Source organism: Peromyscus eremicus, chromosome 4 (assembly GCF_949786415.1).
Source record: "Peromyscus eremicus chromosome 4, PerEre_H2_v1, whole genome shotgun sequence".
Classification (NCBI taxonomy): domain Eukaryota; kingdom Metazoa; phylum Chordata; class Mammalia; order Rodentia; family Cricetidae; genus Peromyscus; species Peromyscus eremicus.
In genome coordinates, this window is record NC_081419.1 from 142,329,521 (window position 1) to 142,343,877 (window position 14,357).

General features: G+C 48.8%; 1 protein-coding gene across 3 annotated transcripts; it reads right to left on the reverse strand.

Moving 5' to 3' along the window:
• Window positions 1-229: 229 nt before the first annotated feature.
• On the reverse strand, window positions 230-9,755 carry Sall4 (spalt like transcription factor 4). Of its 3 annotated transcripts, XM_059261973.1 has the most exons (5): window positions 9,329-9,755; window positions 6,069-7,112; window positions 4,752-5,444; window positions 3,166-3,446; window positions 230-864 (listed from the first exon to the last, which is right to left on the reverse strand). In XM_059261973.1, exons 1-5 carry the CDS (start codon window positions 9,411-9,413, stop codon window positions 442-444), a joined length of 2,526 nt encoding a protein of 841 aa, XP_059117956.1. In that variant the 5' UTR covers window positions 9,414-9,755; the 3' UTR covers window positions 230-441. The 3 variants fall into 3 exon arrangements, with proteins under 3 accessions (XP_059117956.1, XP_059117957.1, XP_059117955.1); XM_059261974.1 differs by lacking the exon at window positions 4,752-5,444; XM_059261972.1 differs by having other exon boundaries at window positions 4,752-7,112.
• Between the last annotated feature and the right edge of the window lie 4,602 nt (window positions 9,756-14,357).

Below are 14,357 nucleotides of genomic sequence, written 5' to 3' on the forward strand. Positions count from 1 at the left end.
ACCATGGAAGTACACAGCACCCTTACCCCTGGATTGAGGTAAGTCATCACTTCCACTGTGGTCCAATTTGTCCCAACTGTTTCACTTTGAAACAGGTGCAGTCTTTGGAAACAGCCACGAGGTCACACAAAGCCTCCAGTATACAGTTTGTCCCAAGTTAACAAAGCTACTCTTCAAACCCGCTTCTTTCCCAAAACTTAAGTCCTTTTTTTTTTCTTCTGTTTTTCAATTTTCTTTCTTTTTTTTTGTTTTTTGTTTTTTTGTTTTGTTTTGTTTTCATTTTTTGGAAAGCAGCATAGCAACAATCGAGATTGTAGGACTGCCCAAGGCTGTGGTCACAAGTGTAAACATCACTTGCATATCAGGAAGAAAAAAAGCAGGAGATGGTTAAGAAAACTAAACAATGAAGCAGTCTCACTCCAGCTACTCCCCTCTTTCGCCTTAGCTGACTGCGATCTTGTTTTCTTCCAGAAAGTGGGGGAACTGGTGCTTGGCCACACCATCGGGAACAGCAACAGGCTTCTCCACACTCCCACTCACGGCAGACTGAGAGCCATCAAGCTTGGAAAGTGTAGCGTTGCTCACCACGGAGCTGGCCCCCAGGGACACTGGCAGGGTGGGGATGCCTCCGCTCTGGATCACAGAGATCTCATTGGTCTTCATGGCCAGACCCCCATTGAGGACGCTGGTATACTGGTTCCACGTGGCAGGGTCTACACTCACCGTGGGGGACAGGAGTTCCTTGGGAAACATCTCAGACACTCTCTTGCCCTCTGCACCTAGCACAGCCACGGTGTTCTCTATGGCCAGCTTCCTGCCACGCCGGGCGGAGTTATTGTTAGCCCCATGTGTCATGTAGTGTACCTGTGGGGGACAGCAAAGAGGCTTCATCAGACAAAGTCCCCTGCCTATTCGAAAGCCTAAGTCAATCTCCATATGCTCGTTCACCTCCAAAGGGTGCACACCATCCAACCTTCATAATCCTATCCTTTTTCTTAGAAATTAGACCAGGGGTGGTGGACAAGCTTTTGAGAGGTAGTACAGTACAGCCTTGAGTTCAAGGGCAGCCTTAGCTACATAGTGAGACCTTGTATCAATAAGCCAAAAAATAATCAATTCAGGTATCTGGACTGTTTGAGAGCATAATCAATTCAGGTATCTGGACTGTTTGAGAGCATAATCAATTCAGGTATCTGGACTGTTAGAGAGCATGTCTGAATGCGTATGAGGAAAGAGGAGAGAACAGTCTAGCCACCCTCTGCCAACACCCTACCAACATTAATAAAGGTAGGGAATACTCTCCAGCCACATCTGCCTAGCCATTCATGGGTGTATTTACATAAACATCTACTACTCATCAGACATCACTGCAAATGTTAACATCTATGAATTCACAAACCTGTTCTGGGCCAGAACATCACACTTAACTGAGTAGCAGAGAAATGGAAAAGCGCTGTGTAAGCAGACTGTCCAAGCTGAGATTCACGGGACTGTCCACTGTGAGATTCTCGGCCCCATATAACTGTTACTTTTACAACCCTACTGTGGGGAAAAGGAGGCAGGAACTTCTCTCACCACATGTCAATCTCACAGATATGCAAATGGAAATATTACTTAAAAGGTAATTTAGGCTGGGCAGTGATGGCACACGCCTTTAATCCTAGCACTTGGGAGGCAGAGGCAGGCGGATTTATGAGTTCAAGGACAACCTGGTCTACAGAGCGAGTTCCAGGACAGCCTGAGCTACAGAGAAACCCTATGTCTTGGGAGGCGGGAAAAAAAAAAAAAAAAAAGAAGAGACAGAGTCTCTCCTAGCTGAGACTAACATTGGATACTCATTCTCCCCACCCCCACACCTTCATTCTCAAGAACTGGAACCACCAAGCCTGCTTTAGAAGGTGCTAGGGATACCCCAAGGGCTTTTATGAATACTAGGCAAGTACCTCAAGACCAGCTACACTCCACAATAACTCTTAAGCTTTTCTTGTAGTGCAGGGGATCAAACAGACTCCTGAATGAAACCAATGTCTCCAACACCAAGTGGGGAGAGGCATCCCACATAGGTATTGAGAATTGAACTGGGGGCCTCTGTAAGAATAGTAAATGCTTTTTAGCCCTGAGCCATATCTCTAGAGTATTGGGATTACAGGTTTGATTCACCGCACCTGACCACAATGCTTTATCTCACCAAGTTCAAAAGCATCACAGTTTGGGACTAGAGAGATGGTGGAGCAGTTAGGAGCATGTGTCACTCTTGCAGGGCCTGAGTTCAACTCCAGAACCCACACGGTAGCTCAAAAACATCAATGACTTCTGATTGATTACCTTCCTCTGACCTCCATAAGTACAAGGCACAGACGTGCTGCACACACACGCAGGCAAAACACTTGTACCCACAAAAGGCAGCGAGGTATGGTGGCTCACACCTATAATCCCAGCAATCAGGAGGAGGAGTTTAAACCAGGCTAGGCTCTAGAGACACAAAACAGCTTACCTAGCAACTTACCTAGCAACCATAAGACTCTGGGTTCGACACTAGATCAAATAAAAACTAGGTTTGGTGGTAGTCTGTCACACTAGCAGTCAGGAGGTACCAGCAAGGTCATGAGTTCAAGTTCATTTATGGGGCCAGCCTGGAACACCTACCTTCTCTGCCAAAACAAAAGCTTCACGTGCTGGCTGAGATGTTGCTGTACCCTGGTTCTTCTTTTTCTCTTCTGTTTTTTGTTTTTAAACAGGATCTGTGTAGGCCTGGCTGTCTTGGAATTCACTGTGTAGACTAGGCTGGCCTCAGAGATACACTTGCCTCCCTCTCTCTCTCTGCCTTCCCGGTGCTAGAGTAAAGGCAGGACTACAATAGGTTTTCCCCTTTAGTGGTGCTGTGGCTGGAGCCCAGAGCTTGCGGATGTTAACCCAACACTCTGCTGCTCAACTGCACCCTACCCCCATCCCCTTCTTTTTTGAAGACAGGGTCCTACTATGTAGCCTTAGCTGGCCTGGAACTTGCTATGTAGACCAGGTTGGCCTCCAACTCAAAGAGAATCCCCCTGCTTCTGCGTCTAGGGAATGAAAAGGCCCAAGACACCATAAACTGATGTTTTCTATCCATAGAGATGCCACACACCAATCAATCAGTGCTCATCAACATCCATCATCAGAACCCACCTTCAGGTTGCCTTTAGTGGTGAAGGCTCGCCCACATATGTTGCAGACAAAAGGCTTTTCTCCCGTGTGCGTGCGCTCATGGATCTGGAGAGCACTGGCAGATGAGAAGTTCTTTCCACACCGGGTACAGCAGTGTTGCTTGGCCTGTCGGCGAGGCTGGGCTGCTAGCAAAGGCGTCATGCCTGAGGACAAGCTAGAGGGTCCCACAAAGGTGCCAGGAACTTCAACTTTGACATACGTGGGCTGTGCTCGGATAAATGTTGACGGGATGCTGGTACGACCTAATGTGGAGAAGGGGAAAGAGATAAACCTCTATCATCTAATGTCCAACTCACTATTTTAAAACAAACCCCTCCACAACCATCGTCTAAGTGAGTTGAGTAGCTTACAATTATAGTTCAATCAATAGCAGCTCGCTTAGAATTCTGTGTGCGCGCGCGCGTGCGTGTGGTGTGGAAGTTCAAAGGCAGCCTTGGCTGTTCCTGTTACCAATCACGACTTTGAGACAGGGTCTCTCATGGATCTAGAGTATCCCTAAGTGGGCTAGGCTACTGGCCAGTGAGCTTCGTCTCCCACCAGCCAGGACCAGTTCTAAGTGCATCCCAGCATGCCTGGCCTTTTACATGGAGACCTGAACTCAGATCGTTAATACAAACCTGACCTCTTTGAGTTCTTATTTACACAAAAAAATAAAACTCAAATACTTAGGAAAATTTGCCTTTTTTTATGCTTTAAAGCATGGGTAACATAGAATATGTGTGCAGATAACATCCAAGTCTCAGAATAAAATATCATTGTCAGGGTTCGGGCTTATCATCTCAGCTACTGTGCTGGGAGGTAGAGGCAGGAGGATGTGGAGTTCAAGGATCGCCTTGACTGCAGAATGAATTCAGGCCAGTATCCTACCCAACCCCCTGAAAAAAAGCCAGATACGGTGGTGCATGCCTCTAATCCCAGTACATAAGAGGCCGAGGAGGCAGGTGATCTCAGGTTTGAAGTCATCCTGGTCTACACAGTGAGACCCTATCTTAAAAAATAAAAGGATGGAGGCTAGGGGGCTGTTGCCCAGAGAAAAGATATCCTGGGTTGAAATCCCAGCACCACAATAAACGAAGTTACCACCTTCACACCATATCTAGGCATTTTCTGTGATTCTAATGAGGTATTCTGGATGAACAGACATCTCAATTGATACATCTAATATAAGGTACAGTCTTCATATGGGAGCACTGTGTTTCCTAGCAGGACCTCAGTTCCAAGCAACTACTGCTTGATTTCCATGGTCCAAACAGTGCCTACTTCCCCAAACACACCTACCCAGGGGTCAAACTACAAAAAATAAAAAAAAAATTAAAAAAAATTAAAAAAACTCAAACAAAACCAACATCCATGCTGTCCACACTCAGCCTGCATGACCCATGATAAACAAACAGAAAGCCTACCAGGACCCTCTACCCGGAAGTACAGAATAGCTAACTATCCTACAGAAACTGCTTCAAGTCACACTTGTCAAGTTCAACCCAGGCTCCTTTCCTGGTGACCTTGAGCCCCAAAGGGACACTAAGTGACATCCAAAGCTTCATCACCTTCCATGTCAATGCGGCAGCTCTCGACGCCCTCAGCCTTGTTCACCTCGGGAGACCGGGACTTGACACTCTCGGCTTGGCTATTGGCAGGGGACACGGCCTGGAAGCACATGGTCTCCGTGGTATCTGGGCTTCGGCTCTGGCACTCCTGGTCACCCAGGAGTGAGGACGAGTCATTGGTCAGGCAGTTGTCACTCTCCACCAAGCCGTTTTCTCGGCTGCTCTGCCGCTGCAGGCCCAAAGGGTGAGGACCCCCCTTTCCCTGGGCGTCCAGGGAAGCCATCACAGAAAAGCCCAGAATGGGCGACACCAGGTGGGTACTGGGAACAGATGTGGAGACTTTTGAAGCAACACTGGGTCCGTCCTGGGGACAGATGCCGTCTGCTTCAACCCTTTCCACCACGTCTTCCTGGCAGACGGCATTGGCACTGCCGTTCTCGCCGATGGCCATGGGCTCAGGACCTGTGAAGTCACAGGGACTCTCCGGCAGGGGCGTGTTAGGGATCTGGCCACCCATGTGCATCCGGATATGTTGCTGTAACATGACGGCATTGGTGAACTTCTTCTGGCAGATGGGACACGAGTGTTGCGTTTTTATGGCGGTATTGGTCCGGTGCACCCCAAGGTGCGTCTTCAGATTGCCTTTGGTGGAGAAGGCCCGGCCACAGATCTTGCATTGGAACGGTCTCTCCCCTGTGTGGGTGCGGTAATGCATCTTGAGGGAACTCTGACAGCTGAGCACTCGGTGGCAAATGAGACACTCGTTGGGGTCGGTAGTGGCCTTGTCAATGTTCTCTACAAGCTGCTGCAATTTCAGGGTCTCTGATCCTGACTCCGGGGTCCCACTCCCCTGGAAGACCCCAACCCTTGGGGGATTATGCACCAGCCCCACCCCAAGTAGTGGAAGTCCCACCTCATTTTCTGGAGAAGGCCCTGGCTGCATGTCGTTGGGCAGGGAGCCACCCATGAGGTCCTTGGGGTTAGGCCCTGAAGTGAGCTTTTGAGGTAGCCCTATGGAAGGGGTTCCTGTGACATGGACAGGCTCGGTGTCTACAGACAGACTTGATTCATCTACAGAGATGGGGACAGAGAGTGAATAGGGGGAGCCGGTGCCTCCAGCCACTTTGTCCTGGAATTCGGCAAACAGCTGGGGGTTTGCCTTCACCTGAGGGTGTCGGTGGAAATGCACCTTGAGGTTGCCCTTGGTGGTGAATCGGTGACCACAGACAGAGCACACGTAAGGTCTCTCTCCGGTGTGGGAGCGGAGGTGGATCTGCAGGGAGCTATCAGTCCCGAAAACCTTGCTACAGTACTTACACTTGTGTTTGCCGAGGATGGCCTCGTCCTTGGCCTTGACATCCAATGCGGCCGCGGAGATGTTTGGGGGCTTCCCCTTTCCTTTCTTGGATGGATCGAGTGCCACAGTAGAGAAGGGACTCTGAAGAAGCACAGAGCCTGGGGTCTGAGGTAGCAGGGCACTTGGGAGACGAGACATGAAGTTGGGGAGAACCCGAGTCCCATCAGGCTTCAAGGTGAAGGGCGTAAACCCAGGAGACAGCGAGCTTGCTGTCGAGGGGACACTGGCATGAGGTAGTTTGGCTGATTTCAAGGCATCTAGAGACAGAGCCGGGTTTGAGGACTTCTGGCTAAGCAGGGCCACAGCTGCGGACACCTGCTGGGATACGGACACCTGCTGAGACACATGGTTGCTTAAGGCCTTCAGAGTGTCGGCACCCGCCACTCCAGAGTGGAGGGCATGCGCAGCCCACATGTTCACCTGGATGCGGATTTGTTCTGTGAGCTGGATCTGTTGGAGCTGCTGCTGCTGCAGACACAGGATCTGCTCCAGGACCCACGGGATGCTGTGGGCAACCGGCACGGGCGCTGCAGGGGCATCCGCACTCCGCTGGTTCACCGCCACCTTGGTGCCACGGAGGGCCTGCAGAGTCACGTTGGTGTTGGCCACTTTGCCTTTGGGTAAATAGCTTATGTCCTGGGGTGCGGTGGGCAGAGCGGGCTCTGTCTTTAGGTACAGGATGGAGTCTGTGCCCAGCTTTTCCTTCGAGTCCCCTGAGCTGCTGCTGCTGTCCTGGGGACTGTCCTTATTGCTTGGGCTGTCCGGATGGTGGCCGAGGACAGCTCTGGGGAAGTCCTCTGAAGGCACTGGCCCCTCACTGTCATTCATGATGAGGACAGGAGGATTTTTAGGGCAACTTTTCTTGTGTTCCATGAACTCAGAGAGACTGAAGAACTCAGCACAGCACTTCTCACAGATGTGAGTCTCCTCCCGCCGGAGGCGCTTCACTGGGGCCGCGTCCTCTGTCACTCCGTCGCCATTCCCTAGGGAGTTCACTGGAGCACCTGTGCAAGGAGAGAAAAAGGTAAGCACAGACGGACAGACAGGTCTCTGTTACCACCGGTCCCGATTCAGGAAGACTGTGTATGGGACAAAGTCCCTACAGCCTGAATGACCTAAACGGTGTAATGAGACTCACGTCTCCCCTAGAAGACACACACCCCATGCCTGTCTGTGTGCATGATTTTATCTTCATGGAGTCTTTTTTTAAAGTCTCACTTAGCACAAGCAGCCCCAAACCGGCTCTGTAGCTGAGGCTGGCTTTGAACTCCTAACCTTCCTTGCCTCTGCTTCCAGAGTACTGGGATTACAAGAGTCTGTTACCATGCCCAGCTTGGACAGGGGGTCTTTGGCAAACATTAGGCTGGATTTTTTTTTTTTTTTTTTTTTTTTTTTTTTTTTTTTGAGACAGGCTTTCTCTGTGTAGTTTTGGAGTCTGTCCTGGATCTCACTCTGTAGACCAGGCTGGCCTTGAACTCACAGAGATCTGCCTGGCTCTGCCTCCCAAGGGCTAGGATTAAAGGCATGAGCCACTGCCTAGTTTAGGCTGGCTCTTAAGCTAGAAGACAGCATCACTCCAAGAGGAAAAATAGGGACCAGTGAGACAAAACATAGTCACAGAGAACGGGGACTCGAGAAGGCCAAGGCAGAGATGGAGTCAAGGGGCTTCACCAAGAACTACCGAGACCATTCAGAGGAACCGTATCCGTTTCCCAGAGCCTCTAGGAGGAACCCTGTCACCTAAACTCAGACCTTCCACGCCTGTGACAATGAATCAACTGCCGCTATCCAACTTGTCGTTAGGTGCAGCAACACAGGATAAGCTGCTTTACCTCGTGGTAGTTACAGCAACACAGGATACACAGCTATCTTACTAAGGATCTTACTTTGTAGTCCAGGCTAGCACTGAATTTACAGCAATCCCACCTCAGCCTCCCAGGTGCTAGGATTATAGCCATGTGCCATTACTAGATGGTTAAGCCAACCCCCATTAATCCCTGGAAAGGCCAATAGAGGACAGCCAATACCAAGGACCTGATCTCCACCATGACCCAAGCAAAATGGAATATAGTAAATCACATTCAACCCAGGCAGTAAGCATCCATCACCCAGGGGTGACAAGTTCAAAGGTGCCGCCAAGACAACACCAATCCATCCCAGATGACAGAAGTTTAAACGTGCTGCTAACAAGACAACACCAATCCATCCCGGATTAGGCAAGTCTGTGATATTTAGGGATGGGGGGGGGGGGGGGAGACTGAGGCTGAAGGATCATGAGTTCAAGACCCAGTTCAAGTTGGGCCTTGGGGACCGTTAATCCCAGCACTTGGGAGGCAAAGGCAGCCAGATCTCTGAGTCCAAGACCAGCCTGGTCTACATAGCAAGTTCCAGGCCATTCAGTGAGACCCTGTCTCAAAAACAAAAATCCTGGTATGGAGCATTAAAGGCCAGCTGGTTAACTCAGGTGAGACAGGTTCGACTCAGGGATGTAGCTCGGTGGTAGAGAGCTTGACCAGCATGCAAGAAGTTCTGAGTTCAATCCCCGGTACCACACACACACTTGGAACATAGAACACAGTCCACCTGGTGAATGTGCAAAGGACAAGAATCTCTCTAAAATTTCTCTACCTGGGAAAAACTACTGACATAGACTGGTGATGTGTGCAGACAGACTCCATGTCCTCTCCATGGGAAGTCTGCTGTGTACCACTTAGGATCTGCAAGCCTTTACGTAAAAATAGAAATGCAAAAATAGAAAGAAAAAATGGGAGGAGGTCTGGTGCACATCTTTAATCCTAGTACTCAGGAGGCAGAGGCAGGCGGATGTCTGTGAGTTTGAGGCCAGCCTGGGCTACAGAGTGAGTTACAGGACAGCCAGGGCTACACAGAGAGACCCTGTCTGGAGAAACCAAAAAGAAAGAAATGGAAGGTCAACACCCCAGTATTCCACCTGCCACCATCCGACTCCTAAGACATTAAACACAAAGGAAGTCAGGTCTCTTCTACTTGGCCTTTTTCAGCGTTAAGACAGCACAGCGGGGCCGGGCGGTGGTGGCGCACGCCTTTAATCCCAGCACTCGGGAGGCAGAGCCAGGCGGATCTCTGTGAGTTCAAGGCCAGCCTGGGCTACCAAGTGAGTCCCAGGAAAGGCGCAAAGCTACACAGAGAAACCCTGTCTCGAAAAACCAAAAAAAAAAAAAGACAGCACAGCGGTAAATACCTTCCACAGACTGATGTTTAGGGTTCTGAGTCCTTTCTCCCTTAATTATTTGTCTGTCTGTGGCCACATGCATGGGTTTGCTCATGCAATTCCACGAATGGAAGTCAGGACAACTTGTGCGAGTTGGTTCTCTCCTCCATCCGCTGGTGCGTCTTAACCAGCTGAGCCATCTTACAGGCCTAGATTGAGTCTTCAATACTGTTTTCTGAGACTCTCACATAGGCCAGTCTGATCCTCATCCTCCTGCCTCTTCCTCCCAAGTGCAGGATCTACACCTGTGGAGGGGGAAGTGGATCCTATGGATTCAACCTAGAGCCTCACAGGCTGGGGAAGCACCCTAGCTCACGCTGCATCACAGCAAAATCCATGGTTGTTGACTGACGAGGAAGTTCAATCAAGCACAGCCTTAATAAAACTCTCAACTGAGTGACAGGATGGAACATATGAGGCGTGCGTTGCCGAGGGAAGGGACAATAGCCCGGAAGCATTGGAATGCCAAGGTACTAAGTTCCAAGTACTAGACTTACACCTTAAGAATGTTTATCAAGGGGCCGGAGAGATGGCTCAGTGTTTAAGAGCACTGGACCTGGATTCTTGCATTAGACCTGGGTTCAACTCCCAGCACCCACAGGATAGCTCAAAACTATCTGTAACTCCAGTTCCAGGGGATCTGATGATCTGATGCCCTCCTCACCTGTAGGTGCTGCATGGACATCACACACACACACACACACACACACACACACACACACACACACACACACACACACACGAAGGATAAAGAAGTCCTCATAAATGTAATGCAACTAGGTCCTCAGACCAGTGACTTCAAGCCATGCCTCAAACATTACTCTGCAGTTCTTACTGCACAAGGAAGGGGACACTAGGGACCCTGCCTCAAGTCTTTCAGGGTCAGTCTGGGCTACCTAGACACCTTGTCTCGATATCACACCTTTCAGGATAGTGTCCAAGCAGTGAACACAGTTTTTGCACCAATGATGCTCAGTCAATCCTATTTCAAGACTCCAGCATCAGATGGGCTCAAAAGAGTGCTTGCTCTTCTTCCAGAGGACCAGGGTTCGATTCCCAGCACCCACAAGGTTGCTGTTACTGTAACTCTAGTTCAAGAAGATCCAATGCCCTCCTCCTCCTCCTCAAGCACCAGGCATAAACAGTCGGACTCAAAGCAAAAAATGCAAATAGTAAATAATCAGCTGGTGTCCGGTGGTGGTAGTGGTGGCACACGGCTTTACTCCCAGCACTCAGGAGGAAGAGGCAGGTGGATCTCTGAGTTCAAGGCCAGCCTGGTCTACAGAGCTAGTTCCAGGATAGCCAGGGCTACACAGAGAAACTCTAAAATTTTTTTAATTAATTAATTAAATCTTTAAAAAAACTGCTCTGGGAGGAACAGGTACAGAAAGGTAGGCAGCCACACGTGAAGGCGTACAACTTCCCTGCATGGCTGACTATATGAATTTTATCCTCTGCCTCAGCAACGCCAGCAGCTCTTGGCCTCTCAAGTTTCCAGTTAGATAAATGAAGAGTAAACCAGAAAAATGACGTTAGACTCGCTCTTCAGTACCGGTCATGGTGCTATTGGGCGCCCCCACCTGAGAAAAATATACTCAAAAACAACTCTGTCTTCTCTAGAACACGAGAGTTTGCCTTGTTTGTTGTTTGTTTTTGTTTTTGTTTTTAGAGAAGGGTTTCTCTGTGTAGCCCTGGCTGTCCTGGAACTTGCTCTGAAGATCAGGCTGGCATTAAACTCAGAGATCCACCTTCCTCTGCCTCCCCTGGGATTAAAGGCCACCAGGCCTGGCTACACCACTTTTCCTGTTGTTTGAACTGAGCGCTCATAGACCACACTGGCCCTGAATTCACTGTAGCCCAGGCAGCCTCAAACTTCTGTTTCTGCCTCAACCAGGATTATAATACTTCAGCACTTCAGGCCTTGCTGCCTAAGAATTTTTAGGAGAGAAAGGAATTTTCTGAAAGGCAGGAAACAGGCTGGGCAGGGTGGATGTATAAAAACATAAATGTCTACGGGGAAGTGAAACTCCTGCCTCCTAGACAAGGCCTGGGAGCCTGGGATAGAAAACTGTAGCCATGGCTGTCCTGGAACTCGCTTTGTAGAACAGTTTGTCTTGGAACTCATGAGATCCCCCTGCCTCTGCTTCCTAAGTGCTGGGGTTAAAGGTGTTCACCACCACAGCCAGTCAGTCCCTTTCAAATTGGCACCAACTAGTGTAGGATGCAAGCCCTTCCAGTGAAGTACTGTCTCCATTCTGCCTTCGCACTTCACCCATTCTGGAAACCACTGACGCACAGACCATTCATTCATTCATTCTGCTCTCTCCTGAGGCTGGGTCAAGTGTCCCAGACCGCCCTCCAATGCTTGTCCAGATGACCTTCAACTTCCAACCTCCAGCTTCCAGCTTCCTAGTGCTAGAATATTAGAACGCACCCAACACCAACCATATCTAGTTTTAAGTTTTCTGAAAGGCTGAAGATGGACCCTACAGCTTAGCTTCAAGAAAGCACCCTACCAATTGGAGCACATCCCCATCTGTCTTTAAAAGGCCAAAGCATTCTCCAAGCATAGCCACACCATACTAGGCCATCTTTGTTAGTCAGGCAATTGAAGTATCTTTGAACCCATTTTGCAGGTGTAGACTAGACACTAAGGTTCAGCAAGAATTAAGTAACCACAGCTACTTCTTAAAACGTACTGCATCAGTTTCTGGAGAGTTTTTCCATTTCTCACTTAATTGCTTCATGCCTCACAAAATGTTCGCATCAAGTGTTTGTTGACCTCGTACATACCAATAACCAGACTCTTGCGATTCTGAAGCAGGCATTTTTAAATTTTGTTTTGAGACAAGGTCTAGCTAGACAAGGTCTAGGCTGTCTTTGAACTCACTATGTAGCTTAGGCTGACTCCGAATTCCTGGCAAGCCTCCTGCCTCGGCTTCCCAAGTACTGGCATTTATTATAAGCGTGTACTACTGTACCAGACTCTAAGGCAGCAGTCTTAACCTGGAATCCATTAAACTTACCTAAGATCGACTATTTCTTTCAGTCAGGCACGTAAGGGACATGAGACCTAGCATGAACAGCACCTAAGACTGTCAAAACCAGAAACTACAAATGTTCTCAGAGTGCTATGGCTCTTGCACCTTCTGGATAATTGTGGCATTTGACTGGCAGACAGGATACCAGACCTGCCATTTTATTAATAAAGGGGCACACGTTACTACAATAGTCCCCTAACATCACTAAAGGGAATGGATCCTGTAGAAAGGCAGAGGCTCAGAGGGGTCCTGTCTGTTACTACCAGCTCACCCCCTGGTATGACCCCCACCCCCACACACTGGTTATTGAGCCCAAGCCCTCACACCAGCTAGGGGAGGGACTCTCCCACTGAGCAGTATCTCCAACCCCCAATCTTTAATCTCCAGGACTTAGCATACCCACATGCAATGCAAATACCATGTAAATAGTTCTCAGACTGCATTGTTTAGGGGAGAAATGGCCAGAAACAATAGCCAGGAGCACCGGCTCACCTTTGCCATTTTCAAGAATCTGGGGGGGGGGGGGTGATAAGAAGGACTAAATGTCTGTTCGCTCTGGTCACTGTACTTTGTTCCCTGTGCATCTTAACATTGGGCTGGGAAGGAACCTATGGCACAAAAGGTTAAGCACCTCTGCTCCAAAAGATCCACCAGTTCCAAGTGATTTACAGCCAGGACGCCAACTGCCTTCACTGTATACACAAGCCCCAAAGCCAGCCTCTCTCCCTCCAGCCTGGCCGCTCACTGCACCAGCAACATCCCACTTAAAAACTGCAGCCGCTGTTTGCTTAGGCAGTAAAAAAAAAAAACCACCCCGTCCATACCACCATCGGCAAATAGTGGGACCAGTATTTGCCAACGAGTAAGAGGACCCTGTTAGGAACAATTGCTGGCTATGCTTAAGTTAGCCTGAAGGAAAGGGAAGCCAAAGTCCACAGGGATAGCGCCAGCAAGCCAGGGCTTCCAACCCCCACCCCGAATTTTAGGAATGTTATCTCTCCAGCATCTAGTTATCCAGTAAGTTGGAAGAATGCAGTAAACCCAGCAGGGGTCTCAGATTCAATCTCGGCCAGATGGATGGAAAATACGCTTACTATTGTATAGGAAGAGAGCTAATCAGCCAGGAGGCCAATCCCTGGCCGGAGACACTCAAACAGTTAAAAAATAAAAATAAAATCTGTAGATCTCGATAAAAGCCTGGCGACTCAGGCTTTGCTTATCTGTTACTGGTCCTGTATTAGGAGAATGACAATGAGCAGCTTACCTAAGGCACACCGTATCTTAGGCCCCAGCCCTACCTCCAGGATAAGTGCTTACCAAAAAACAAAAAGGAATTATGTCTCTGGGTATTATTGACCCAGCTGTAAGGCTTTTTTTTTTTTAACCAGTTTTCATATAGCAGGCCTTGAAATCTACGTGTATAGATCAGATGTGGACCCAATATTTAAGTCTCTACTTAATCAAAAAAACCCACAAAAATTAAAAGCAGTCATGGATCAAAGTTCAGGGGCCCCGTGAAAAACGATTTTTTAAAGGGAGAGCCACTGGGAAAAAGATGCTTGCCACCACATCTAAGAGTTTAGGACCGGCTAGCTTCCGACCTCCACATACACACTGAATTTTTTTAAGGGCCAAAATAAACCTTATCTAAATAAGGGATGCTCTGTCACCTCCTGCCTCAACTGGAGCAAGCTTGCATACTAAGACAGAGCAGAGCTCTCTCTCCCTGGAAATGAGAGGCTGTCTGTCTCCAGCCTGTCTCCAAGGCTTTAAACATGTTTCAGGTGTGTTTGTTAAAAAAACGTACAGATTAAAAGTGATTAGTAACCTCCTCAATTCATTTTCCTATTCATCATTTTTTTCAAATCACATGCTCCCGAGAAATGAAACCTAAGCTGTTTTTAGTTTCTGATTGTTTTCCTGGGGGTCCCATCACCCACAGCTTCTAAGGGTGATTT